This window comes from Oryx dammah, unplaced genomic scaffold, assembly GCF_014754425.2.
Source record: "Oryx dammah isolate SB20612 unplaced genomic scaffold, SCBI_Odam_1.1 HiC_scaffold_24, whole genome shotgun sequence".
Lineage (NCBI taxonomy): Eukaryota > Metazoa > Chordata > Mammalia > Artiodactyla > Bovidae > Oryx > Oryx dammah.
This window is the reverse complement of record NW_024070208.1, coordinates 26,237,584-26,264,417: the sequence shown is the minus strand read 5'-3', so window position 1 is coordinate 26,264,417 and position 26,834 is coordinate 26,237,584. Positions and strand designations below refer to the sequence as shown.

Genomic DNA, 26,834 nt, shown 5'->3' with positions numbered 1-26,834 from the left:
TTGTCTTGTTAGGAAACAGATGCTGTGCTCAAACTTGATTATTGAAAGTGTTCAATACAAGGCTCTTTAAAAGATTTCTGAGCATTGTTAAAGGAAATCATCAAAATTTGAAGAGATGAAAGGAATGTATGTTTCAAACACAACTCAAATAGAAAGATATTTTAAGTATAGGAGAAGTATACCTGACTAGAGTGTGGCCTTTAATAAAGGAATATAATGTATTGACCTGAAGGGGTGAAGCCAGGGAGATGAATGTCCCAGACTTCATTTTCTTCCTATCCTTTAATTTCCTTCTGGAGTTTTCAGCTACCCAAACCCACTGGAAGCACAGAAATAGAATGAGGAAGGTTGGAAAATAGATCATTACAGCCAGCAAAACATATCCAGTAAGTTGGACTTCAGGGTTAGCTTAAGTCTCAATTATGTATGTCATCAGAGACCAGGTTTTTCTCTATCTCTCTACTACTACCTACAGTTATGCTTTTGTTCTGTAGCTATTATTCTTTGTGGTCATAGAGTTGCTGGGCCGACTTGGTGCTATAAGCCTTCACATCCAAGTGGAGAGAGCTCTTTTCTCCCAGTTACTGAAGAAGATCCTTCCCTCCAGTTTGACTGATCAGCTTAGGTCTCAGTCTCCTTTGAACTTAATGTTGTGAAAATTTTGATGCTATCTCTCTGACAACAACAATAATACACATGATTGATAGATCTTGGTGTCCAGAAGGAGCTAAATGGGTAATGAAGATGGATTACTTTATGATACAGCTCTAGTAATTAAAATAATTTCCCACAGCTTATAGTTTGCTTGATATATGATACATGTAATATCTATCTTATCTATCTATCTATCTATCTCTCTCTCTATATATATAGAGAGAGAGATAGAAGAGGTTCTTTAAAAACATTTCTAGCAATCCATTTCATTGTGGGCTGCTCTAAGGGTGGGGAAGACCTCTTTTTACTGCATAGCAATTTCTCTCTGTAACATTCATCACTCACTCTTATTTGGCTTAATAACTTTTGGAGTAGTTATTATAATAAAATAGTTTTTTCTAACTTTCCAGATTATGCTTCCAAATGTGTTTATTCACCCCTTATATAGCACTTATTGCAAACTATGTATTCAGTTACTACACTAAAGTAACATCATATAGTTTAAATTTCAGAGCTTGCATTTTACAGATTTATAACTATAAATTGTCTTGGAGTAGGAAATGGCAACCCACTTCATATTCTTGCCTTGAAAATTCCATGGACAGAGGATCCTGGTGGGATACAGTCCATGGGGTCTCAAAGTGTCAGACACGACTGAGTGACTAAGGAACTAACTATAAATTATTCAAGAATAAATCTCTTTTTAAAATAGCTTTCCTTGACAAAATGAAAGCAAATATCATAGTTTAAAAATATTTCAATCAACCTATCTTAATTAAAACATTAAAACAAAATTGGATATCCTTCTGTCCTCTTCTGATCAGTGTTTTGTCTTATCTGTTTTATTCTTACTCTGTTCTTGAATTTGACATGAATTCAGTTAAACATTTAGTGAAGAATTATGGTAGGTTCCAGACAGTTAAAAGATGAATAAAATAGTATCCTTTTTTAATATCAGGAAAGAAAGGTATGTAAATAACAGTTATCCAAGGTAGAAGGAATAAGTACTGCATACTTACAGGGAAAGGTTACATCCTGTTGAAGAGAGCTTTCATGCTCTTGAAGAGAGCTTTCATTTTATGCCTGGTAGGATTTTGTGTGGCCAATAAAACACAATTGTAGAAAAATGTGTCCTAAAGATAAATTTTAGAATTAAAAAAAGCTATCCAATAGTATTAATTGCTATGAAGAACAAAGTAACTTTTTTAAAAATTAATGTTAAAGGCCCCACCTGATGCTTCTAAGCATATCTTTTAGTTAAGTGGAGAAGTTAAAAGCTTATTGCCAGATTATGAATTAGTTCTTCAAATGAATATGTTCATAATGGTCAATCTGATTTTATATCACTTAAGCGTTTTTATAAACACATGAAAACTTTTAAGGCTAAAATCTGATCTCTTAAGACAGGTTCTAACTATTGGTCTGTTATTTTAATTTTATTCCTGTCAGTTCGGTTCAGTTCAGTTCAGTCACTCAGTCGTGTCAGACTCTTTGTGACCCAATGAATCGCAGCACGCCAGGCCTCCCTGTCCATCACCAACTCCCGGGGTTCACTCAGACTCACATACATTGAGTCAGTGATACCATCCAGCCATCTCATCCTCTGTCATCCCCTTCTCCTCCTGCCCCCAATCCCTCCCAGCATCAGAGTCTTTTCCAGTGAGTCAGCTCTTCACATGAGGTGGCCAAAGTACTAGAGTTTCAGCTTCAGCATCATTCCCTCCAAAGAACACCCAGGGCTGATCTCCTTTAGAATGGACTGGTTGGATCTCCTTGCAGTCCAAGGGACTCTCAAGAGTCTTCTCCAACACCACAGTTCAAAAGCATCAATTCTTTGGCGCTCAGCTTTCTTCACAGTCCAACTCTCACATCCATACATGACCACTGGAAAAACCATAGCCTTATTCCCCTATCCATGATTAAAATAGTTTAGAATTTTAAAATAGTATTATTTTTTTGTATTAAAGTTCCTTCAAAATGAGTGACCAGTCTGCTTTTTTGTAACTCAAATATTTATTTATCTTTGTCTCCCTCCCCCTTGCAATAACAGTTATTTTTTAGGATTATTTCTTCCATCTTACGAAGTTTTCATCTAAAGTTATGTTCTAAGGCTTGGTTTGACTTTTGTCAGACTGTTGCTGATCTCAGTGTTGGTGTTTTGTCACACAGCTTACTAATGCAAATCATTGCTAGCCTGCTAGCCTTATACTTCAAATTAGTTAAATGTTACCTTCTCAGTAAAATCTCTCTAAACCACCCTTCCACACATTTTCCATTCACTTCATGTTCTTTTTTCACACTTTTCATACACTTGTTATATTTATTATGTTACATGTTTTACCTTTTTAAGTTTATTGGATGTCCTTGTCTTCTCTTTTATTAGAATGTGAGTTTGTTTTTTTTTTTTTTTTTTCAGTTTTGTGTTTTGTTAACTAGTCTTTCCTCAGTGCCAAGAAGCATACCTGGCAAACATGCATATTTCCTGAATACTAAATGAAAAGCATGAGCTTGAATTTCTACTTTCTTTCTTTAGTCATCAAGAGTTCATATAACTAGAGCTGTCCTGGAGCAGTTTTTATCATTTGCAAAATACCTTGATGGTTTATCTCACGGAGCACCTTTGCTGAAGCAGCTTTGTGATCACATTTTATTCAACCCAGCCATCTGGATACATACACCTGCAAAGGTATACTGTTTAACTTCAGTTACTTTATTTTAATATTATAAATTATAAGTATATAGTTATTGGATCTAAACTATTGAGTAGAAAATGTTGAAATTTTTCAATTTATGTTATAGTCAGTCTGAAGCAGTCATATTAGGCAGTATTAAAATCAAAAAGGTAAATACTCAAATATTAAAATAAGTGGAACTATAGTTAAAAATTACATATTTTTTAATGGAGTGATGGGAAAGTTCTGGAACTAGATAGTGGTGATGGTTGCTAAAAAAATATCAAAGCTGCATTTCTTAACCTATTAAAGGTGAAACCCACTTAGATTTAAGACCAAAATTTGAGAGGTAAAACTATAAAGCTTATAGGAGAAATTGTTGAAAGATATCTTTACAGTTTGATGATAGTCAAAAGGTTCTTAATTAAGACCTTCCAAACCTCTCTTTTTAGGCGGTTAAGTAATGCCTTTGATAATATCAAAATTAAGGATTTTGTTAAATGATCTCCATAGATGATGTTAATAAATAAATAATAGATTAGGAGGTATTTTACAATGTCAAACTATTGGGATAAGAGGGAAACATTAAATATGAGCCTCGATTCAGATATTAGTATTGTGTAAATGTTAAATTTACTGAGTGGAGGAATTATATTATGTTCTGTGTAGGAGAATGGCCTTATTCTTAGGAGATTCACATTGAAATATTTGGTGGTGAAGTGTCTGAACGCCAGCAACTTCCTGTCAAACATTTCATCGAAAAAACAGTTTTATCAAAATATATTTATACATCTATATGTATAATATAATAGGAATAAAGGAAGCAGATGTGGAATAATATTAACAGGTGGTAAATGTTTTATGATAGTTACATAATGATTTTTTTTGAAAATTTTCAAAATAAAAAGTTGGAGAAAATAGTGATTAAAAACATTCAGAATATAAAAGGAACTCTTGAAAAATCAATGCTAAAAATATTAAAATATTAGACTTGATTTAATAAATGCATTCTGAAGTCATTAGATAATGACTTATAACCTTTCAAAGAAAGAAAATCTGGTACAATGATTGTTAAGATTAGGAAAAGAAAAAAATACCAGATAACTAGTTATATCATAATAATTGTCATCGTTGTGTCTGGAAAATTCCTTCTATTTGAACATAGATTTTTTTTTTATCATGATAACATGATATGTAAAAATGTTTGTCTTAAAAGAAATTTATTCATAATTTTTTAGATATCAACATAACATTTTTATTATTTTACATACCTGAATTTAGCTCTCTTTTATTCTAGTAGAAATTAAGGGACCTTTTGAGGTGCCTTTTATAATTTTCAAGTCTCCCACATAACTTCAAAGTTCTATTTTTTTATGGTTTGTCATTTTAATTATTGTGGTAAAAGTCAAACCTGGTGTTTGTTCATTCTTTAAACAGGGTGGTTAAACTTGTCATCTTTATACTTACATGTTAGACTCTGATACTGTGACAATAGGTTAAGAAAATTTGAAATTACATGAACTTTTAGGGTCTATGACAACAATGTATAATTTTTCTAAATATGATATAGCTGACTGATATTCTGTTCCTTTCAACTGCTACATTGTACTTTGATTAAGGGCATTAGTCTAGCTGGCTTTTTAAATAATTTGATTTTCCTATCAGGTGTAATTTCAGTAGAATTATTTAGTTAATTAAAATTATTTTATTTTTAAGAGCTATTATATTACCTTTAGTAAAATAAATTTTATTAGAATGTATTGATTGCAGATTATCTTTATAATATAAATAATACTTAGTAAATAATTATTTTTAACCTCAGATGATTCTTTCTCAGCCTTTATATAGATTTACATTTAAATTAGAATAGAATGTATATTTTTAATGTAAACATGAGGCATTTTAAATTTATTTTAAATTTTTGTTAATATCCTGTACTAGGTTCAGCTTTCCCTATACACTTATTTGTCTGCTGAATTTATTGGAACTGCTACCATTTACACCACCATACGCAGAGTAGGAACAGTACTACAGCTTATGCATACACTAAAATATTACTACTGGGTCATTAATCCTGCTGACAGTAGTGGCATTACACCCAAAGGTTTAGGTAAGTACAGTATTTACCTATGTAAGTTGTGCATGGTGATGAAATTGGGAAAGAAATTGGATGAAGAAATATTGGGAAAACTTTGATTTGAGCGGGAAAAGGGAATTTATTAAGTTAATAAAAGAAGGGAACTGTATCCATGTAAGACAGATGTTATAATTTATTAGTGAATAGTAATATAATTAAAAAAATAATTTTTCCCCCAAATCTGACATTAGTAAGCAATTTGAAATCGCCAAAATCTGAAACTTTATATTCTCTATTGTTGAAACTGTACAGAATTACTAATTTATATTATAATTGCAATGTATATAACTTAAAATTTCCATAATATCACAACATAATTTCATTAAGCTCATTATTAAATAATAATAATGAGTGAGTTTTTTTTTTTTTTAATTTCTGTTTTATTCTAGATGGTCCCCGGCCATCACAAAAAGAAATTATATCACTGCGGGCATTTATGTTACTTTTCCTGAAACAGCTTATACTAAAGGTAAAACAGTTTTACATAATTCATAATTGCAGTATATTAAGTGAAAAGAATTTTTGCCAGAGTTTAAATCAATATTGTAAAATCAGTAATAACTACCTTCAATTCATGAATTACTTTCAATATTCTGTAAATCTTAGTATTAACTCTTGTTGAACTTCACTTTGCATTAAGCTTTGTGTTAAATATTCTCTGAAAGTCTCCGTACTGAGGGATGTAGCCAAAATGGACAAGGAACATGTGCATGAAAATTGAGCGTGAAGATTTTATTCTAGAAAATCATCTGTGTTTCTGTTTTAGAAGTCATATGTTATGTATTTTATCACGGTAGGATTTTTAGAAGATTAAGATATATAGAAAATAAAGGTAAATACACAGTAATTGATATTGTAAAGTCTTATTATAATTTGCATCATTTTAAGAAAAGAATATGAGATTAGAAAATAGTGATTGAATATACTTAGATGAAGAAAATATAATAATTTTAGATAGTGAATTCAATGAAATATTATCAATTTTAGATGAATAAATATACTTTTCTAAGTATTTACTTATTTAACTTGATTTGATATAGCCTATGGGTTATGAAGTATCTGAGTATTATAATTAAAGCATCATTACTTTTAAGTAGTTTATATTTTATTTTAAAATGATTAATTTGATGTATGTCTTTAATTAAAGTTTTAATTTTAGATTTAAATTAAATATATATATATTTTAAATTAGGATCGAGGGGTCAAGGAAGATGAACTTCAGAGTATATTAAATTACCTGCTTACAATGCATGAGGTAGGATATGGTCTGGGTCTTCCATTTTAACAATTTTATTGAGTGCATTAAAAAACATTTATTATTGAATAAATATTGATAATCCTTATTATGCAGGATGAAAATATTCATGATGTGTTACAGTTACTAGTGGCTTTAATGTCAGAACACCCAGCATCAATGATACCAGCCTTTGATCAAAGAAATGGAATAAGGTATGAATATAATATAAGTATCATTCAGTTCAGTTCAGTTCAGTTCAGTCGCTCAGTCATGTCCGACTCTTTGCGACCCCATGAATCACAGCACGCCAGGCCTCCCTGTCCATCACCATCTCCCGGAGTTCACTTAGACTCACGTCCATCGAGTCCGTGATGCCATCCAGCCATCTCATCCTTAGTAGAGTTTAATTTAGTACAGGTATGCTTCCCAGAATAATCCTATTCAATTAACTTTTGAGTATATATAGAAAAATCTTAAACATAAGAAGGGAATAGATGGAGAAAGCTGTCATTAATCCTCCAAATACTCAGGAAACTGATGAAATGTATAGAAAATGGATCTCAAGTCTCAAAAAAGAGTAATTATATTGTTACTATAGTAAAGACATTTCAAGAAGTTGAAAGAGCAAATATTTTGACAGAAAGATGAGAGGGCATTCTAAAGAGAGCTCTAGAAAATTCTATGAGCTTAGGCTCAAGAGGTAGAGAGTGGACAGGTTGAAAGATCCATTTAATGGTAAAAACTTTAAATTTTTTATGTTGGTGATGAAAACGATTGGTGATGAAAACGAAAGAATTTTGAATATAGAAATGAATTGCCGATTTCTATTTTTCCAAGGAGCAATGTGTAAAATGAGTTGGAAAGGGATAAAACTAATGTAGCAAGACCAGTAGATAAATTATTTTATTCATAAGTATTAAGGATAATGAGCTAGGACAATGGCAGTGTGATGGGAAGATGGGGATGAAATGTTTTTGAATCAGAATCCAAAACCGAAGAATTTGAAAACTTTAGTTATGCTGATTATAAAGTAATTGTGTAGATATGAGTAAAACAGTTTCTTGGTTAGTATTCTTAAGTACTTTAAACCTATAACCTAGCCTCTTAGGGGTTCTCTCATTTTTTCTGGAATCTGAGTTATTTATAGAAACAAGAAATCTAGGTTATGCCACATGTAATCCAGTGAGCTTTCACAGGTTATAAAAAGAGTTTGGAAATAATATATTAATAACTGTCAAGAGACTATATTATTAGTGCTTCTTTTACTTGGTCATTTATATCAGCAAATAACAGCTTTATAATCTTGAAGGATTTCCTTTTCAAGTTAGAGAAGCCTTTACTTTATTTCTATGTGGATATCCATCTTGTGACATCACTCTTACCATTGAGTTTACAACCCATGGGGTTGCTAATCTATTTGAATAATAGCATTATACATTTCATTAGTAACAACTACAAGTATATTTTACTGTGAGGTTGAACTCTATGAAATTGCAAAAACTTAGTGATTTTACCGAATAATGGCAATTTCATGTGGTATAATCATGTTTCTCATAGTTGATACCAGCTGAACATGTCACATTGTTTCTTACCAGTATGTTAAAAACAGTCACAAAGATGAAAAATTTGCTACTTTAGATTTTCATTTTAAAAAGAATGTGGAGAATGTAGGTTCTGGTTTAAAATATGGAAAAAATAGACATATTAGGTATACAGTTTTAAATTCTGTACCCTAGAAAATAGGAACTAAAGAGTAACAGTTATGTGTGGGGAAATTTTTGATTAATTATAATTCATACATACTAAGAAGTGAACACAAAGATTGCACTTAATTTAATACTGGTAATATTAAACTGGGTTTAAAGAAAACCTTGTGGTAATACAACACTGAACTGAGCATCAAAAAATGTAATATTTTTGTATCTAAAAATCTTTAAAGAAAAGAATAGACAGTTTCTTTTTTATGTGATTTTCTGGCTGAATATAGTAGGCTAGAGCAAATTTACTAGAATTCAGCTAACAATCTTTTTATATTGTAAGTACTTCCCTGGTGGCTCAGACGGTAAAGTGTCTGCCTACAATGCGGGAGACCTGGGTTCAATCCCTGGGTTGGGAAGATCTCCTGGAGAAGGAAATGGCAACCCACTCCAGTATTCTTGCCTGGAAAATTCCATGGACAGAGAAGCCTGGTAGTCTACAGTCCATGGAGTCGCAAAGAGTCGGACACGACTGAGCAACTTCACTTTCACTTTCACAAACAGTCATTAACTGAATCATTGGTAAATTTCCTATTCATTCTTGATATTATTTTTTGAATAACTACTTGATTGTAAAAAAAATCCTATGTAGCATAGATGTCTGATGGCCTTAGATCTTTTGTGTTTCAAATGTTAAATCATAATTTCTGTTGATCTCAGATGTATTTATACCTTTTTATCCCTTAAACTCAAAGTTATTCCTAGAGAATAGGAATTCTGTGGAGTTTCTGATGACATATTTTGAGTAGAGTCACATTTTTATGCTGTGAGGTTTTACTTTTGTTTTCAAGATTATTTTTGCTATGGAATGTTCTTTTTATGATTCCCTGAATATTTCTCTTTTTTTTTTTTTTGACATGTATAACTTTTCTATGGGCTTCCCAGTTGACTCAGTGGTAAAGAATCCACCTGCCAGTGCATCTGAGGCAGGTTCGATCCCTGGGTCAGAAAGATCCCCTGAAGTAGGAAGTGGCAACTCACTCCAGTGTTCTTTTCTGGGAAATCTCATGCACAGAGGAACCTGGCAGGCTGTATACAGTCCATGGGGTTGCAAAAGAATTGGACACAACTCAGTGACTAAAACATCAATGATAAAATAATAACTTTTCTGTTCTCATAATTGTCTTTTTTTTCCCATTACTGATATTGGTCCTTAATAATTCTGAAAGTATTTTAAGTGTAAATTTACATTCATGTAAGAACTTGAATGGCAAGAACTGGAGTGTAACCCACTCCAGTATTACTGCCTGAATCCTATGGACAGAGGAACCTGGCAGGCTACAGTCCGTGGGGTTGCAAAGAGTCGGACACGACTGAGAGACTAATGCTAATAGCTTGAGGCTTTTCTAAAAAACTTATCTTCTGAGGGAAGTAATCACTCTTCTCATCATCTGTTCTTCAGTAGAGTAATAAGACAGTATTATCAACAATATTTTGTTTCTAATAGTATAAGCTACTGTTAAACATAAGATAGATGTTATTAACTTTCAGTTGTTTTTCTCTGTTACTGTCCCTGAAATGATAGGAAAATTATACTTTGCAAACAGTCAGGTTGGACAGAACTGAGCAACTAAGTATGCACACGCCATACAGGAAAAAAAAAATTATTTTTTGGAAAAAAATGAGATAAAATTTCTGAAGTACATATAAATATTATTTGAAGGGATTGTAAGTTAGGTCATGTGTTACTTTGTTGTACAACACATTTGCGTAGGAACCAAGAATTGAAACTCTTTGAGGAAACAAGTTTGCTTTTTCTGCTACTTCCTATATAGCTGCTTTATTCTTCTGTATATAGACTCACCTTTGTGAACAGAGCAAGGCTGTCCTACAGTTTCTGTTCGAAATCACTTCCTAATTCAAGAGCCCAACAAAGATTAGCTATTGTTTCTCAGAACTTATTCCAAATTTTCAGAAAAGAAAAATTGAGCAGGTTTGTACTCCTGTGGTCCAATTAGCCATAACCAGGAAAAAGGGTCATTAAGTACAAATGTTAGGGGAAATTCTAATAGAAGAAGAAATGTGGTTTAACTGAGCATGAGTCTTAACATTGAAAATTATATTCAGTGTGCTGGGAGGCATTACTTATGAACAACCAGTTGCTTTGTCCTTTTGAGTATGTATTTGAAGTTCAAATATAAAGAAAACTAATATGGTAGTTTTCAACTTTTTTCAAATAATTTAAAATTCTGAGATATTTTATGTTTTATACGTTTATAATTTCCTTGTAAAGTATACAGTGCTTATATTTTTAATATTCAAATGTGCTCAAAAAATCATTTATTTCTATATATTTTAGGGTAATCTACAAATTATTGGCCTCTAAAAGTGAAAGTATTTGGGTTCAAGCTCTGAAGGTTCTGGGATATTTTCTGAAGCATTTAGGTCACAAGTAAGTTGATGTTTTCCATAATGAATTATAGAAATATCTACTGAAATTGTGTTTTTACTGATTTAATAACACATAAATTTGATTGGAATGATGTTACAATGAAAAGTAATAACTTCTTGTGCTAAAAAGAAAAACATTTTATAAAAGAATGTTTTTTTAACAGTTTATCACACTTAAGTAATTTACTGTATTCCTGTTGCATGCTGGAAAGAAAATATTGTTCTTTTAAAGATAATGGAACATATTTCATCAAGTAAAGGACATGGGGATATGATTTCAGTGAAGCTTTCTTGACACAGGCAAATATGTATATTGAGGTTTTGCTCCAATATCTGTTTGTATTAGTTTCTAATTTTGAGGCTTATTGTGATTTGAAGATCCTACAGTATTCCTTTTCCCCCCAAAGTCCAGAGTTTAGACACTTTTAAAAATCATTTACTGAGAAAAAAAATTGAAAAAAAATCACTTGCTAATATAATGAGTGTTTTTCATACTATATTGTCCTGTGCATGAATAGTATATAAATCCACTTTATATACATTTTATATTCAAATACAAATCCATTTATATACAAATACTGCCATTTAGTAAGGATGGATAGGATTCCTCTCAGAATTTTTGAATTGCTAATTTTTTTTGGTATTTTGAATTGTGGAGAGTGATCAATAACACTAATGAAAATTTCACACCATTCAGATAAACATGTCTAACATGCTAAATAGTCTAGGAAAGTAAGTATTATTTTCATTTTGGTACCAAATCAGTAGTTAAGAGAGAATAGTGATATTACAGATCTAGAGAATAGTTCAACAAAGCCAGGATTGTAGAAAAGAGTAATGCATACTTGAGGAACTGTAAGTTTACGAGTGATAGAATACCAGGAGTGAGAGCATATTCAGTTTTAACTTAAAGAGATATGGCTCACTCATTTAACTTTGATTAAGAATAGGAAATTGATTGGGAATAATTTTTAATAAAGGCTTCTTCCCTATATGCAACCTCTTAAAAATTGTCAAGAAACACACGTTTTAAAACATAGAAATGTGGAAAAGATAAGCAGAACTAACCAGTACATGAAGAATAGTCACTGGAAAATATTGCCATGAAGTACACAATAAATAGAGTTAAAATTTTTACTGTAAGTTTAAAAAGTAAGAAAGAATTTCTTGTGAGAAAAGGAAGCTCCAAAGCAGAATTTTACGAAGTTAGAAGAAATGATGGAATAACTTTGAAATGTTGAATCATGAGCTAACAAAATTTTGAAACAAATTGGAAGGAAAAACTCTCACACAAAAATGAAATTGGAAGATGCTCAAGGAAGAGAAACTCTGTGGATAGCACAGTATGATACACGGAAGATAAAAATGAAAACAAAGCAAATAATGTGCATGGATGAATATAAAAGAGTTCAGAAGGATTAAAGAGGAAATGATTGATCCAGAAGACATAGAAATTCCAAAACATTAATGGGATAAATAGAGTTTCCAAATAAGAAAAGCAGAACAATGTAACTAAACAAGTTTTTTTTAAATCTATAATTCAGTGAGCTTCTAATATAGATCTTGCCATCCACATTAAAGGGTATATGCTGTGTACCAGGAAAAGTTTTCTTGAAATAGTCTGTAGGAAAGTATACTATTGGATTTAAATATAAATTTTTTTAAAGTCCTTTTTTCAACATTCACAAGTTAAAGGAAAAAAAAATTGTTACTCTGGGCTTAGGCTTCTCTATGATAACCATCAGTAGAAAATGTAAAGCAGTAACCATAAAGTGCTCAATAAAATAGAAGCCAAAGTATCCTTTACATAAAAGTGTGCTGCCAAACAATTTTTAACAGTGTAAGGAACTGTTTTTCTGAATAATTCTTGAGAAAATTACTGGGGGTTAAGTTCAGCCAATTAGGACTGACTGGACAGACTACAGCCAAGTACTATTGATGAACACTGAATTAATTTAATAGTAAAACTAAGACTAAAACAAATAACAAACCGGTGTTTCCTTTTTGTATGCCCTAATAAGGTAGAAATTCTATTGTTATAATGAACTGAGAAAGGACTAGGGAAAGGAGGAAACTAGACAAAGTTCAAAGAGTCAAAGGATATCCATGTAAGCTGACAATAAAAATGTAGGCCTGTTGAATAAAATTTGATGCTTTAGGAGAGAGGAAAATTTGAGTAAATATGGAGATTTTATTATTGCTCATCATTGGGAAATACATGAACTGCCTAAACACATAAAGGACTTCTTATTCCTCTATAACAACAAAGATGAGCAGTTAAAACTGTAATGCTCATCAAGACTTCCCTGGTAGTCCAGTGGTCGAGACCCTGTGCTTCCAATGCAGGGGGCACAGGTTTGATCCCTGGTTGGGAAACTGAGATCCCAAATGCCATGCAGCCAAGAAAAAGAAAGGAAAAAAAAAGAAAACTGTAATGTTGTCTATATATTAAAAAATACTGTATAAATAAAACTGAGAACAATGCATATAATGGATGATTTTTTTTCAATCTATAACATTCAAGAAGCATAAAATGTGGAATATGCATGCTAAGTCCTTTCAGTCGTGTCCGACTCTTTGTGACCCCATGGACCATAGCCCACCAGGCTCCTATGACCATGAGAGTCTCTAGGCAAGAATTAAGGTGTGGGTTGCCATGCCATCTTCCAGGGGATCTTCCTATCTAGGAATCAAATCCACATATCTTAAAGTCTCTTGCATTGGTGGCATGTTCTTTACCACTAGTGCCACCTGGGAAACCCAAAACTGTAATACAAAAATACAAATGAAAAAAAATCAGGAATCATGGACTTATTATTGGACAAGTTAGAATTCAAGCCAAAAAGCAGTAAACAATATAAACAAAGATACTTTATAATATTAAAGGTTGAAACTTTCATGAAACAGAAATTGCAGGAGAAATAATCACTAATAATTTAAAACATTGAAACAAACTCTAATTCACCCCAGTCCATAAAAAGGCAAAAGGGAGAGTAATGTAAATAATAAAGTAAATCTAATTAATGTAGCTTGAAGTCAGTAGGTACCATATTAATAAAGACTGTAACTCCAAGTGCTCATGGAACATAAATGAAAATTTGACTTGGCGTGAAAGTGAAAGTATTAGTCTCTCAGGCATGTCCGACTCTTTGCCACCCCATCGACTGTAGTTGGCCAGGCTCCTCTGTCCATGCAATTCTCCAGGCAAGAATACTGGAGTGGGTTGCCATCCCTTTTCCAGGGATCTTCCCAACCCAAGGATCAAACCCAGGTCTCCTGCTCTGCAGGCAGGTTCTTTACCATCTGAGCCACCAGGGAGGCTGGACATGGTAGGGTGTAGTAGGGATCAAAGAAAAAATCCAAAACAGAGAGACAAAACAGTCAAGATTTTCTTGTTAAAATGCAACAAAATTGAAAATAGGAACAAAATAAAAAAGATAAAGTTTCTTCTTCCTAGACATTTAAAATTTATTAAACAACTTTTGTGTCAAAGAGAAAGTACACTGAAATTGCAGAATTTTTAGAAAACTTCAAAACCCCATTGAATACGCTAAAGAAGTGCTTGGGAGAAGGAACTGGCAAGCCACTTCAGTATTCTTGCCTGGAGAATCCTGTGGACAGAGGAGCCTGGAGGGCTGCTGTCCATAGGGTCGCACAGAATTGGACACGACTGAAGCAACTTAGCAGGAGCAGCAAAGAAGTACCTAGAGGAATATCATAGCTATGAAACAATAGAAAAGAAATACAGAATAAAAGAATTAAAGCATAAATGTTACATAAGGAATTACAATAAATGGAAATAATAAATTAGAAAGTAGGAATTAAAGATTTAAAAGACAATCATTTAAAATCTGATTTTAAAAAATTGTAATAAAAATGGCTAGCTAACCATTAAGCAACGGAAGAAAGGGCAAACATAATGAATGTACAAAATCAGTGATAATTTTCTTAATTAGTATAGAAACTGAGGAAGTTAAAAGTATCTTACATGATGAGCTTTCTCTAGAAATTGATAAGACAACCCAGTAGAAAAATAAGCAAGGATATATGTAAGTGAACAATTTATAGAGGCAAACACATGTGGCACATCAGTATTTGAAAGGAGGTAAATTCTACCTTTAGTAGAATATATACATATATATATATATATATATATATATATATATATATAATGTAATTATGCCTGTTGGGGCTTCCCTGGTAGCTCAATTCTACCTGTAGTAAGGGAAATACAGTCTAAAACTAAGCACATTGTTCATGTATTAGATGGATAGAAATCTCAAAATTCAGCATCCTTCTCTGTTAGCAAGGCAAATGGGAAGAGCAAGCATCTCACACATTGCTAACTAGAGCATAACTAGTATAACCCCATATAGAGTGCAGTTTATTTTCATTGATATCTGTCAAAACAAATACATGTGCTTTTTAACCTAACAATTCATCAGTTGCAGGCATGTGAAATGATAGCTATTCAGAGTTATTCATTTTTTCTTTGTTTATAATATAAATGTTAGGAGAAATCTTAAATTTCTAGTAATGGGGGAATTTGTTAACAAATAAGTTATAGTTCATTTATTAAATGGAATACTATGTAATTATAAGACCAATGAGATGTCTCTACATACAGATATAATAACTATATTATTAAAAGATTAAAAATAAATAGCAAAGATGGATATGTATTATTAATAGATGCTATTTTTGTTTAAAGAAGAGAACATGAGAACATAGTACTTATTATATTTGCAGTGAGAAAGTCTAGTCGAATTCATAAGAAATAAATCAAGAGCAGTGGTTTCTAATGGGGAGTTGGTAGAAATGAAGGTATATATAGATTATGTTAATATTTTAATCATATTAATATTAGTTATAGAAACAATTTTTCAGGAACAAATTGTTTAAAAAACTGCAAACATTGAATGTAAAAAGCACCTTTAAAATCTTGAAAGGAATTACATTATAAATGGAATTACTTAAGTAGAATCAATGACTGATTAGTTAAAATGAGTTATCTATTGGAGAATGGTGAAGCAGGACTAGGCTTAAATACTTACCTACACAATTTAAGAATTGATGCTTTTGAACTGTGGTGTTGGAGAAGACTCTTGAGAGTCCCTTGGACTGCAAGGAGATCCAACCAGTCCATTCTAAAGGAGATCAGCCCTGGGTGTTCTTTGCAAGGAATGATGCTAAAGCTGAAACTCCAGTACTTTGGCCACCTCATGAGAAGAGTTGACTCATTGGAAAAGACTGATGCTGGGAGGGATTGGGGGCAGGAGGAGAAGGGGACGACAGAGGATGAGATGGCTGGATGGCATCACTGACTCGATGGACGTGAGTCTGAGTGAACTCCGGGAGTTGGTGATGGACAGGGAGGCCTGGTGTGCTGCGGTTCATGGGGCTACAAAGAGTCGTACACAACTAAGCGACTGAACTGAACTGAGCACAGTTTAAATAATTCATATCAATGTTACTATGAAATTAAATTTAGTAGTAAAAAAAAAACACTTAAGTGTTTTAAAGCATATACAGCTTGATGGTTAATAGATATAATTGATTAATATACATGTAGTTCATTGGCTCTCAAGTTTGACTGCCTGGGTTTGGATCTTACCTTAGCCGTGTGTTTTCTGAGTGGTTTCAGAAACATCTTTGAATCTCAGTTTTTATCCCTATAAATGAATAAAATTATTCTGCTTCCCTCATTGACCTTTATCATTAAAATATATACTATATAATAAATATAAAGAGTTTACAGCATATGGCTACATGCTAATTTGAATAGTTAAAAAAGGTTAATTATTTAAAGTGCAGTTTTGATAAAAGTAGAATATTTATTCCTTATGATATCTTACATACCTGACACCAAATATAAATATGAAACACTGCTGCTGCTGCTAAGTCACTTCAGTTGTGTCCAACTCTGCGACCCCATAGATGGCAGCTCACCAGGCTCCCCCGTCCCTGGGATTCTCCAGCCAAGAGTACTGGCCTGGGGTGCCATTGCCTTCTCCGTATGAAACACTAGTGGTATTCAAATAGAAATGAGATGTTTCTACTATAATCTAATCATTACTAGCATTTCAGGATTTGAAACAAAACACTATTAATAGCAGGAAATAGGTGCCATTATTAATATACCTACAATCCTAAGAGAGACATCTTTAAAACTGTTAAAAAAATAAGATATTACCCAAAGTCAGCATCTCATTTGTGTATGGGGGAATCATTCTCTAGTGAAGCAAAATTGTGTCTGTGGGTGAAACTAAACTGAAGTCTAGGTGGGGTCGTCTCTACTGAGTTTTCGATTTCTAGGACACAGCTTGGGAGATAATCCATATACTTTGTGAGCTGAACTAGAGATAGGTTTGGCATCTCTCAAAATTGAGAAGTCTGTTCCAAATAATAAATGTAATTACTCCCACTGCTTGACGATGGAACTTAAACCCCCTCTCCTTGAGTGAGGGATGGGCTTACTGGCTAACTTCCAAAAATAGTGAAATCTGATTGAGTTTTCACTATTGAATAAGATTAACATCACCAGTCATATGTCATTTTAATAACATGTTCCCTGATGTGATATGATGAGAAGGGCACTTCGTCTCTGTGGTATTCTTCTAAGAAACAAATAACCTCAGTCTAATTATGAGAAAGCATCATATGCCTCCCAGTTGAGTGACATTCTTCAGAATACTTGACTGATACTCTTCAAAACTGTTAAAAGACATGAAACACAATGGTTGGGAACCTGCTAAAGACCAGAAAGGTTTAAATGTACAGTGGTATTCTGGATTGGATACTGAACAGAGAAAAAAAGAAGTCATGATGAAATCTAAATAAAGTCTGTAGTTAATAATATTATACCTGTGTTCAGTCTTAGTTTTGACATATGTACCATGATTAGGCATGTTAACATATGGGAAAGCTGGTTAAGTAATACAAGGGACCTCTGTACTGTCCTTTCAACTTTTCTGTAAATCTTAAGAATTTTCAAAATAAAAAGACATAGAAAATTGAGTAACCTTCTCTTTGATATGTGCTTGAATAGAAAGCCAAACTTCATGAGGATGGCTTAATTACAGTTACTCTCAGGACAGAATTCTGACAAATGTTTCAACTAGATGATCAAAATGCCCAATATTGTACCATAGTAAAATGATGACAATTTCAGCTTAAAATTTTTTAAGTACATGTTACTGAATATTTATTGTGGAAATAAAAGTTTCTCAACCAAGTATGTTTGTCTAATGTCTTAAACTTCAAACACTGTGGCTTTTGGATGAATTCTAAAAGATAATTTCACTCAAAAGTATACCATTGGTAGTTAAATGAATCAAAATGCTGTCTGTTAGTTGTTCATTCTAGCAATTGCCTGTTACGTGTTGATAGTTGTTTAACCTAATAGCTTCTTTCTTTTTTGGACTAGTTGAAATTAGTCCAGTTTATTGTCTGTTAGTAAAAAGTACTGATGCAGATTCTGGGGATACAGCAGTTAAAAGAATGAAAAAAAAAAAAAAAGCTGTCTTCTCATCTACTCTAAACTCCAAGCTTGGCTCTCTTCTACCAAAATGTTGGCTTTTGTAGGTACTTGAGTAGGTATAAATGAGTCTTGATGTTCTGTTGGGGTGCCAGTAGAGTAAAAATGGCCATCTGTGAGGGTTTTTTCTCTCCCATGGTACTGACAAACAGCTAATGAAGTATGTTAGTAGCCTAACTTAAAGACTAAAATGCAGCAATTCTTGATCTCAGCGATCTCTGCCTTCCATTCTCTCTCCTCTCCTCTGTCTTCTCCTTCCAAGGTATATTAACTTTGACTTCTCTGTAAGTTACCATCAGAATGGCAAGAGGTGCCTGAAATGATGGGATGAATTTTCCTTGTCCTTGAACTTGTAAAAGTAAAAGGATATTGGAAGTAAAAGGATATTGGAAGTAAAAGGATATTGGAGTGCTAGGATGCTGGCTTCAGGACCTACACCATAATGAGTTAAATACTTCAGATCAGTGTGCTTAGAGGGACCTTTGTCTTACAACCACCTCAGGGAGGGACTTCATAAAAAATTTACACCAGGGGGCCTGAGTGCAACATTGTGAAAACAGGAGATAACAACTCCTTTGAAGGGGCATAAAAGACAGAGAGGAGATAAGAGAGAATCAAGTTATATACTCAATGAAATAGAACTAGTGTGGAAGCTTTGATGGAATCTCTCAACTTTATTTTTTGGAAGTGCATCTGAAATTCAAGTAGACTACCAAAGGTGACATTCTGCCTCTTTAAATTATTATTTTTCTGTATTCACCCAAATTAGTAAACTGAAGATCTCAAAGAATGGACAAAAAACATAAAATGAGAGAAAATATAAAGGCATAGGAGACTTACCAGGACTGTTAAGGATAATTGGAGAAGAAATAAGATGGGTAAAAAAGATATTATGAAACACTTTGTACCACTAAAATCTTAAAGATGTTGAGGAAAATATAACAAAATTCCTTTCACATGTGTAGCTCAGTACACAAAAGTAAGGAACATTGTCTCATAGGCCAAAAATGAATATCAAACAAAATAGGAGTTATAATTCTTACGAGACAAGATCATATTGAAACAAGTTATTTAGCTTTTAAACAAATAACAAATAACTTCTGGAAATGAAAAGGTACTAACTTAACAACTCCATGGACATGTTAAACAGATTATGTAACTTAAGAAAGAATTGGTGAACTAGAAGAAATATGTATAAGGAACACCTAGAAACAAAGATGACAAATAGGAAAGGAAGTTAAGTATGTATAGAAAGAATGAAAGATTTCATAGAATAAAATACCTAGGAATAAGTTTAACCAAGGAAGTTGAAAGATGTGTATACTGAATACTATGACATTGATAAAGAAAAAAAAAGTGAAGACACAGACAAAGATATACCATGCTCATGGTTTGGAAGAATCAATTTTGTTAAAATGCCCATACTACCCAAAGTGATCTACAGATTGAATGCAATTGCTATCAAAATGAAAATGGCATTTTCTTACAGAAATTGACAAACAGTTCTAAAATGTTTATGGAACCACAGAAGACACTGAATAACTGAAGCAGTCTTGAGAATGAGCAAAGCTGAAGGCATCACATTTCCTGATTTTAGATGATAATCCAAATTTACAGTTTTTAAAACCGTATAGTCTTAGCATAAAACAGACACATAAATAAGTCAATGGAACAAAATAGTACAGAAGTACAGCTGAAATACATGACCAGTACTTCTTGACAAAGGAGCCAAGACATAACAATGAGGAAAAAATAATCTCTTCAGTAAATGATGGGAAAACTGGACCAAGTTCAGTTCAGTTCAGTCGCTCAGTTGTGACTGACTCTTTGCAACCCCATGGACTGCAGCATGCCAGGCCTCCCTGTCTGTCCATCACTAACTCCTGGAGTTTACTCAAACCCATGTCCATTGAGTTGGTGATGCCATCCAAGCATCTCATCCTCTGTCATCCCCTTCTCCTCCTGCCTTCCTTCCATCTTTCCCAGCCTCAGAGTCTTTTCAAATAAGTCAACTCTTTGCATCAAGTGGCCAAAGTATTGGAGTTTCAGCTTCAACATCAGTCCTTCCAGTGAATATTCAGGACTGATTTCCTTTAGGATTGACTGGTTTTATCTCCTTGCAGTCCAAGGGACTCTCAAGAGTGTTCTCCAACACCACAGTTCAAAAGCATCAGTTCTTCAGTGCTCAGCTTTCTTCACAGTCCAACTCTCACATCTATTCATGACTCCTGGAAAAACCATAGCCTTGACTAGATGGACCTTTGTTGACAAAGTAATGTCTCTGTTTTTAATATGCTGTCTAGGTTAGTCATAACTTACCTTCCAAGGAGTAAATGTCTTTTAATTTCATGGCTGCAGTCACCATCTGCGGTGATTTTGGAGCCCAAAAATAAAGTCAGGCACTGTTTCCACTGTTCCCCCATCTATTTGCCATAAAGTGATGGGACCGGATGCCATGATCTTAGTTTTCTGAATGTTGAGTTTTAAGCCAACTTTTTCATTCTCCTCTTTCACTTTCATTAAGAGGCTCTTTAGTTCTTCTTCACTTTCTGCCATAAGGGTGGTGTCATCTGCATATCTGAGGTTATTGATATTTCTCCCGGCAGTCTTGATTCCAGCTTGTGCTTCCTCCAGCCCAGCATTGCTCATGATGTACTACATATATAAGTTAAATAAGAAAGGTGACAATATACAGCCTTGACGTACTCTTTTTCCTATTTGGAACCATTCCATTGTTCCATGTCCAGTTCTAACTGTTGCTTCTTGACCTGCATACAGATTTCTCAAGAGGCAGGTCAGGTGGTGTGGTATTCCCATCTCTTTCAGAATTTTCCACAGTTTATTGTGATCCACACAGTCAAAGGCTTTGGCATAGTCAGTAAAGCAGAAATAGATGTTTTTCTGGAACTTTCTTGCTTTTTCGATGATCCAGCAGATGTTGGCAATTTGATCTCTGGTTCCTCTGCCTTTTCTAAAACCACCTTGAACATCAGGAAGTTCACAGTTCACGTATTGCTGAAGCCTGCCTTGAAGAAATTTGAGCATTACTTTACTAGCCTGTGAGATGAGTGCAATTATGTGGTAGTTTGAGCATTCTTTGGCATTGCCTTTCTTTGGAATTGGAATGAAAACTGACCTTTTCCAGTCCCGTGGCCACTGCTGAGTTTTCCAAATTTGCTGGCATATGGAATGCAGCACTTTCACAGCATCATCTTTTAGGATTTGAAACAGCTCAAGTGGAATTCCATCACCTCCACTAGCTTTGTTCGTAGCAATGCTTCCTAAGGCCCACTTGACTTCTCTTTCCAGGATGTCTGGCTCTAGGTGAGTGATCACACCATCCTGATTATCTTGGTCATAAAGATCTGTTTTGTACAGTTCTTCTGTGTATTCTTGCCACCTCTTCTTTATATCTTCTGCTTCTGTTAGGTCCATACCATTTCTGTCCTTTATCGAGCCCATCTTTGCATGAAATGTTCCCTTGGTGTCTCTAATTTTCTTGAAGAGATCTCTAGTCTTTCCCATTCTGTTGTTTTCCTCTATTTCTTTGCATTGATCGCTGAGGAAGGCTTTCTTATCTCTTCTTGCTATTCTTTGGAACTCTGCATTCAGATGCTTATATCTTTCCTTTTCTCCTTTGCTTTTCACTTCCCTTCTTTTCACAGCTATTTGTAAGGCCTCCTCAGACAGCCATTTTGCTTTTTTGAATTTCTTTTTCTTGGGGTTGGTCTTGATCAACACCCTCTTCCAGCAACACAAGACTCTACACATGGACATCACCAAATGGCCAACACTGAAATCAGATTGATTATATTCTTTGCAGCCCAAAATGGAGAAGCTCTATACAGTCAGTAAAAATAAGACCAGAACCTGACCTTGGCTCAGATCATGAATTCTTTATTGCCAAATTCAGACTTAAATTGAAGAAGAAAGTAGGGAAAACTACTAGCCCATTCAGTTATGACCTAAATCAAATCCCTTATGATTATACGGTGAAAGTGAGAAATAGTTTCAAGGGACTAGATCTGATAGAGTCCCTGATGAACTATGGGCGAAGGTTCATGAAAACTGGACAACCAAATGCCAAAGGATGAAACTCGAATTCTGCCTTACACATTAGATAAAAATTAACTCAAAATGAAAAAGAAAAAATAACTCAAAATGGATTAAAGACTTGAGCATTACACCAGAAAACATAGGAGGTAAGCTCCTTGATGTCAGTCTTGGCAGTGGTTTTATGGATTTTACAACTAAAGCAAAAATCAGTTATATCAGTCTAAAAAATTTCTGTCCAGCAAAGGAAAATCAACAATATGAAAAGAAAACCTACTGAATGGGAAAAATATTTGTAAATCATATCACTGATAAGATATTAATATATAAAATTATAAAGACTTAATAAACTTAGGAGCAAACAACCCAATTTAGAAATAGAAGATGTGAATAGACATTTTCCCAAGGAAGACCTACAGCAGGTACATGAAAATGTGCTCAGTATCCCTAGTGCAAATCTAAGCCATACCTGTTAGAATGACTGTTATCAAAAGGGTAAGAGACACAAAGAAAACAGTCCATGTGCACTGTTAATGTGAATATAAATCAGTACATCCACTATGGAAAACATAATGGAGATTCTTCAAAAAAATTAAAAGTAGAACTACCATATGGTCCAATGATGTCACTTCTGGGAATCTATATACAATGGGATTAAAATCAGAATCTCAAAGAGATTTCTGTACCCTATATTCATTACAGCATTATTTGCAAATAGCCAGGACATGGAAACAGCCTAAATGTTCATCTGTGGATGAATAGATAAAGAAAACGTGGATAGTTAAGCTGTAGATTTCCCTGTTTTTTTATTTATAAAGTGGAATATTACCCAGGCATAAAAATAAGGCTGTCCTGTCATATGGCACAACTTGGATGGATCTTGAGGGCTCTATACTAAGTGAAATAAGTCAGACAGAAAAGACAAATACTCTGCCATCTCACTCATAGAAATAGAGAACAAATGGGGCGCTTCCCACAGCCTGCAGGGTAGAGACTAGGAGAAATGAATGGATGAGGTTAAAAGGTACAAGCTTCCAGTTGTAAGATAAATGAGGTCTGGGGATGAAGGGTACAGTATAATCACTGTAGTTAACAATACTTTATTGTATATTGGAAAGTTTCTAAGGGAATAGATTTCACCACAAGAAAATGTTTTCATCACAAGGTTTGTGAAATTGTCAGAGGAAGTAAATGCCACACTTGTAAATAACCCCTGTGTATAAAAAGAAATCACAATGAAAAATAGAAGATAATTTCGTTTGAATAAAAGCAGAACCACAATGCAGTCCTCATGCATTGCTGACGAACTGAATGCATAGAGTTGGGTCTTTCCTTAGATGTCCTATGTGAAACAAAATCATGTGGTTTATAGAGACAGTGTACCCGCTTTATGCATGAAATGATTAATGCCATTTTTGGCTTTATCTTGACTGCCGTGCAGCAGAGTTTATTGGTGAGCATTGTTTTAAAGGAAACTGCAAGAGGAAGCTGCCTCATCTCTTCCCTGGTGTAAACACAATATTCTTCAAGTCCCCTGAAAAACTGAAATTAAGCTCCTGAATAAGCATTTACACTGTAGGAGCTAATCAAGAAAGCATGCATTTCTTTAGTAGTTGAAATTGTAGTGTCACAGTTAAGAGATTGCCCTAAATTTCAGATAGTGTAATTTAACCAGTTCTGTGTATCAAAAAGATATATCAAGGGATATATATTGGCATTTGTGTTTTCCTGACCGGGAACAAACGAAAGTGCCTGACTTCCTTTCCTTAGGTGTGGCTTGAGTTGGAAGAGACCAAAGTCTCCCCCTTGGTAATCCTGTAATATCCGTCTGTCGTGACATACATATAACCATTTGACTTCCCAGTCTTATTTGTTTTGCAAACACCCGTTAGACACTTGCCCTAGCTGCCTCTTGGGTTTAGGTAATTCTGCTGTTTCCCCTTCTGGGCTGAGGAGGATTGAGTTGAGGGGATCAGCTGTCCTACCTCTTTTGTGTTGTGTATTGTAGAGTTAGAAGGCTAATGGAAGAGGATTTCCTGGTGACTGGTGTCCAGATAAATTGTTCATTATTTGATTTCTGTATTAAGATGGCAAAAGCTCCTGTTACAGACAGTGAAGTTTTAGTAATTTACCACATTAGTAGTTTCTTTTTTATTCACTTAAGAGCCAAGTAGGTATCCTCAGTAGGTGATTTCTTCAAGCGATGCTCCTTTCATCTGGTACCTCTTCATCCTTCTCTTAAAGCTTCTGTGTTGCTTCTGTGGGGAAGAGTCTTTTCTGTGGGCTAGACCTAAAATTGACCCACAAACTTTCTGCTCAAATTCCATTGACTAGAACTCAGTTTAGAGGTCACACCTAGCTGCAATAGAGACTAGAATTACAGTACAGCTATGGGCTCAGGAATAAAAGAACAAAAGTTTGGTGATTATCTAGTCAGTTTATGTCATAGTTGCCAAATCCAAACAACAAGGAAAATCAGTGTAAGAAATGAAATACTGAGGGTTGAGAGCCAAGAAGATCCAGATCCAGACCTGTAAGAAAGTGATGTGAATGAGAGGTGAGTAGTAATTCCCTGGGCTCAAGCCAAGTGTTCCAGGAGGTCTCTAATAGAGCTGTGCTGCAGTCCATGAGGTTGCAGAGTTGGACACAACTTAGCAACTGAGCAACAACAAAAATTCTAGGTATGGATTTGTTGGAGGAGCAGTTAAATGAGCCACAAATACAAGCAGTAATGAGTTTCCTTTACTTCTGCCAAATTGCTTTGTATTCATTTTTAATCATAATTTGAAATTTTTGTTATTAAAGTCTTACATAGATTATTTCATAGAATTTGGACAGAAAGGCTTTGAAAACTTTGTGCTCTGTGTGTTAAGGGAAACCAATAATTTAGCATAATAAAATAACTCCTAAATAGTTATTAGAAATTTGAAAATTACGGCTGTCAACATTTATATAATATTTTGTAATTTGTATACCTAACATTTCAGTTTGTGCAGATGGTTTGAGAAGTGTTTAAGTAGTGGTCTTGGTAATTTAGAAGGCAGCTATGCTATAAACTGTCATTTATTTTAGAAGACGAAAGTGAGTAAACATAACTACTTCTGTAATTCTGTATCTGCTTATAGATTTTACTACTTACCCTGAAAGCCATATGATAGAAAATCCAGTGTGTTTAATAGTATTATGTTTTTCCCCCTTTTTCTTCAGAAGAAAAGTTGAAATCATGCATACCCACAGCCTTTTCACTCTTCTTGGAGAAAGGCTGATGTTGCACACAAACACTGTGACTGTGACCACATACAACACACTTTATGAGGTAAAATTTTTTAAATGTGTGATGAGAATTTTAAACGTGTACAGTGGAAGCTCTCTATGTGATTGAAATAGTAGTTGGTCATTTAATCTAAAAAGTTAGTAATTCTTAAAAAATAATGAACGCATAGTTACATTTTTAAAATTTTGTTTTAAAACATATCCATGTACAGTTATTTGCCAGTCTTCCTATGTTGTGCCTAGGCCTTTTCTTTGAGTATTTAAACAACAAATTGTTTGTTTCAATAAAAGTATGGGAGTGAAGACAAGGATGCTTGTGCCCTATATTTATTTTAATAATAAGTTATTTTTAATTTTCAGTCAGTACCTTTTTGATACACATTTATAGTACACTTAAGTAAATGTCCTATCTTCTTTTTTGTTATTTTTAAGTCTGAGCAGAAATGTAAGAAAAATGCCACTGCTGGATGCCATGATCTTTTTCTGATCTGAAAGGGCCATCCATCCCAGTCTCTTGATTATTTTACTCTCCATCCTCAACTTTTATGAGTAGCTATGTATAACTAAGCTCTCAAGTAACTTGTATAGTTTCCTCAAAGTTTTCTATATGACTTTAGGTTGAACTATTTAAAAAGTTTCATTCAAAACTCAGTGTGTTAACCTAAGTCATGAAATTAAGTCATAATATAAAGTGATATCATTATTAAATATAATTTCATTGGTTTTTTAAATATATGCAAGAAAAAAGGTAAACACAGGGTATAGCATAAATACAGTGAAAAATCGTATATGCATAATTTATATATGATTATTCATTCTTTACTGTGACAGATGTTTATTGACTATGGGCAGTGTGTTAGGCACTTTGCTAATTGCTAGGAATGTAGCAGTGAAAAGGTTGTATAGGAATCCTGCACTCATAGAGCTTGGGTGCTAGTAGAAAAGTCAGTAAATGTTTTAGAATTCTGTCTTTCCTTTATATGGTCAGCTTTGGTAATTTCTTGTTACTTAAAAGAAGTTTAACAAAAAAAACTCATTGGGGGACTTCCCTGGTGGTCCAGTGGTTAAGAATCACCTTACAGTGCCAGGGACATGGGTTCAATCCCTGGTCCTAGAAGATCTA

The 26,834-nt window shown here is 33.8% G+C and overlaps 1 protein-coding gene across 8 annotated transcripts in view; it reads left to right on the top strand.

Moving 5' to 3' along the window:
* NBEA (neurobeachin) overlaps nt 1–26,834 on the top strand; it is a 672,618-nt gene that overhangs the window by 169,603 nt on the left and 476,181 nt on the right. For all 8 annotated transcript variants that reach the window (XM_040267082.1, XM_040267084.1, XM_040267081.1 and 5 more), the window contains 7 exons: nt 3,188–3,340; nt 5,268–5,436; nt 5,853–5,932; nt 6,656–6,718; nt 6,815–6,912; nt 10,757–10,849; nt 25,646–25,754. In XM_040267082.1, the coding sequence (XP_040123016.1) occupies nt 3,188–3,340; nt 5,268–5,436; nt 5,853–5,932; nt 6,656–6,718; nt 6,815–6,912; nt 10,757–10,849; nt 25,646–25,754 (765 nt within the window). The remainder of the gene's footprint in view (nt 1–3,187; nt 3,341–5,267; nt 5,437–5,852; nt 5,933–6,655; nt 6,719–6,814; nt 6,913–10,756; nt 10,850–25,645; nt 25,755–26,834) is intronic.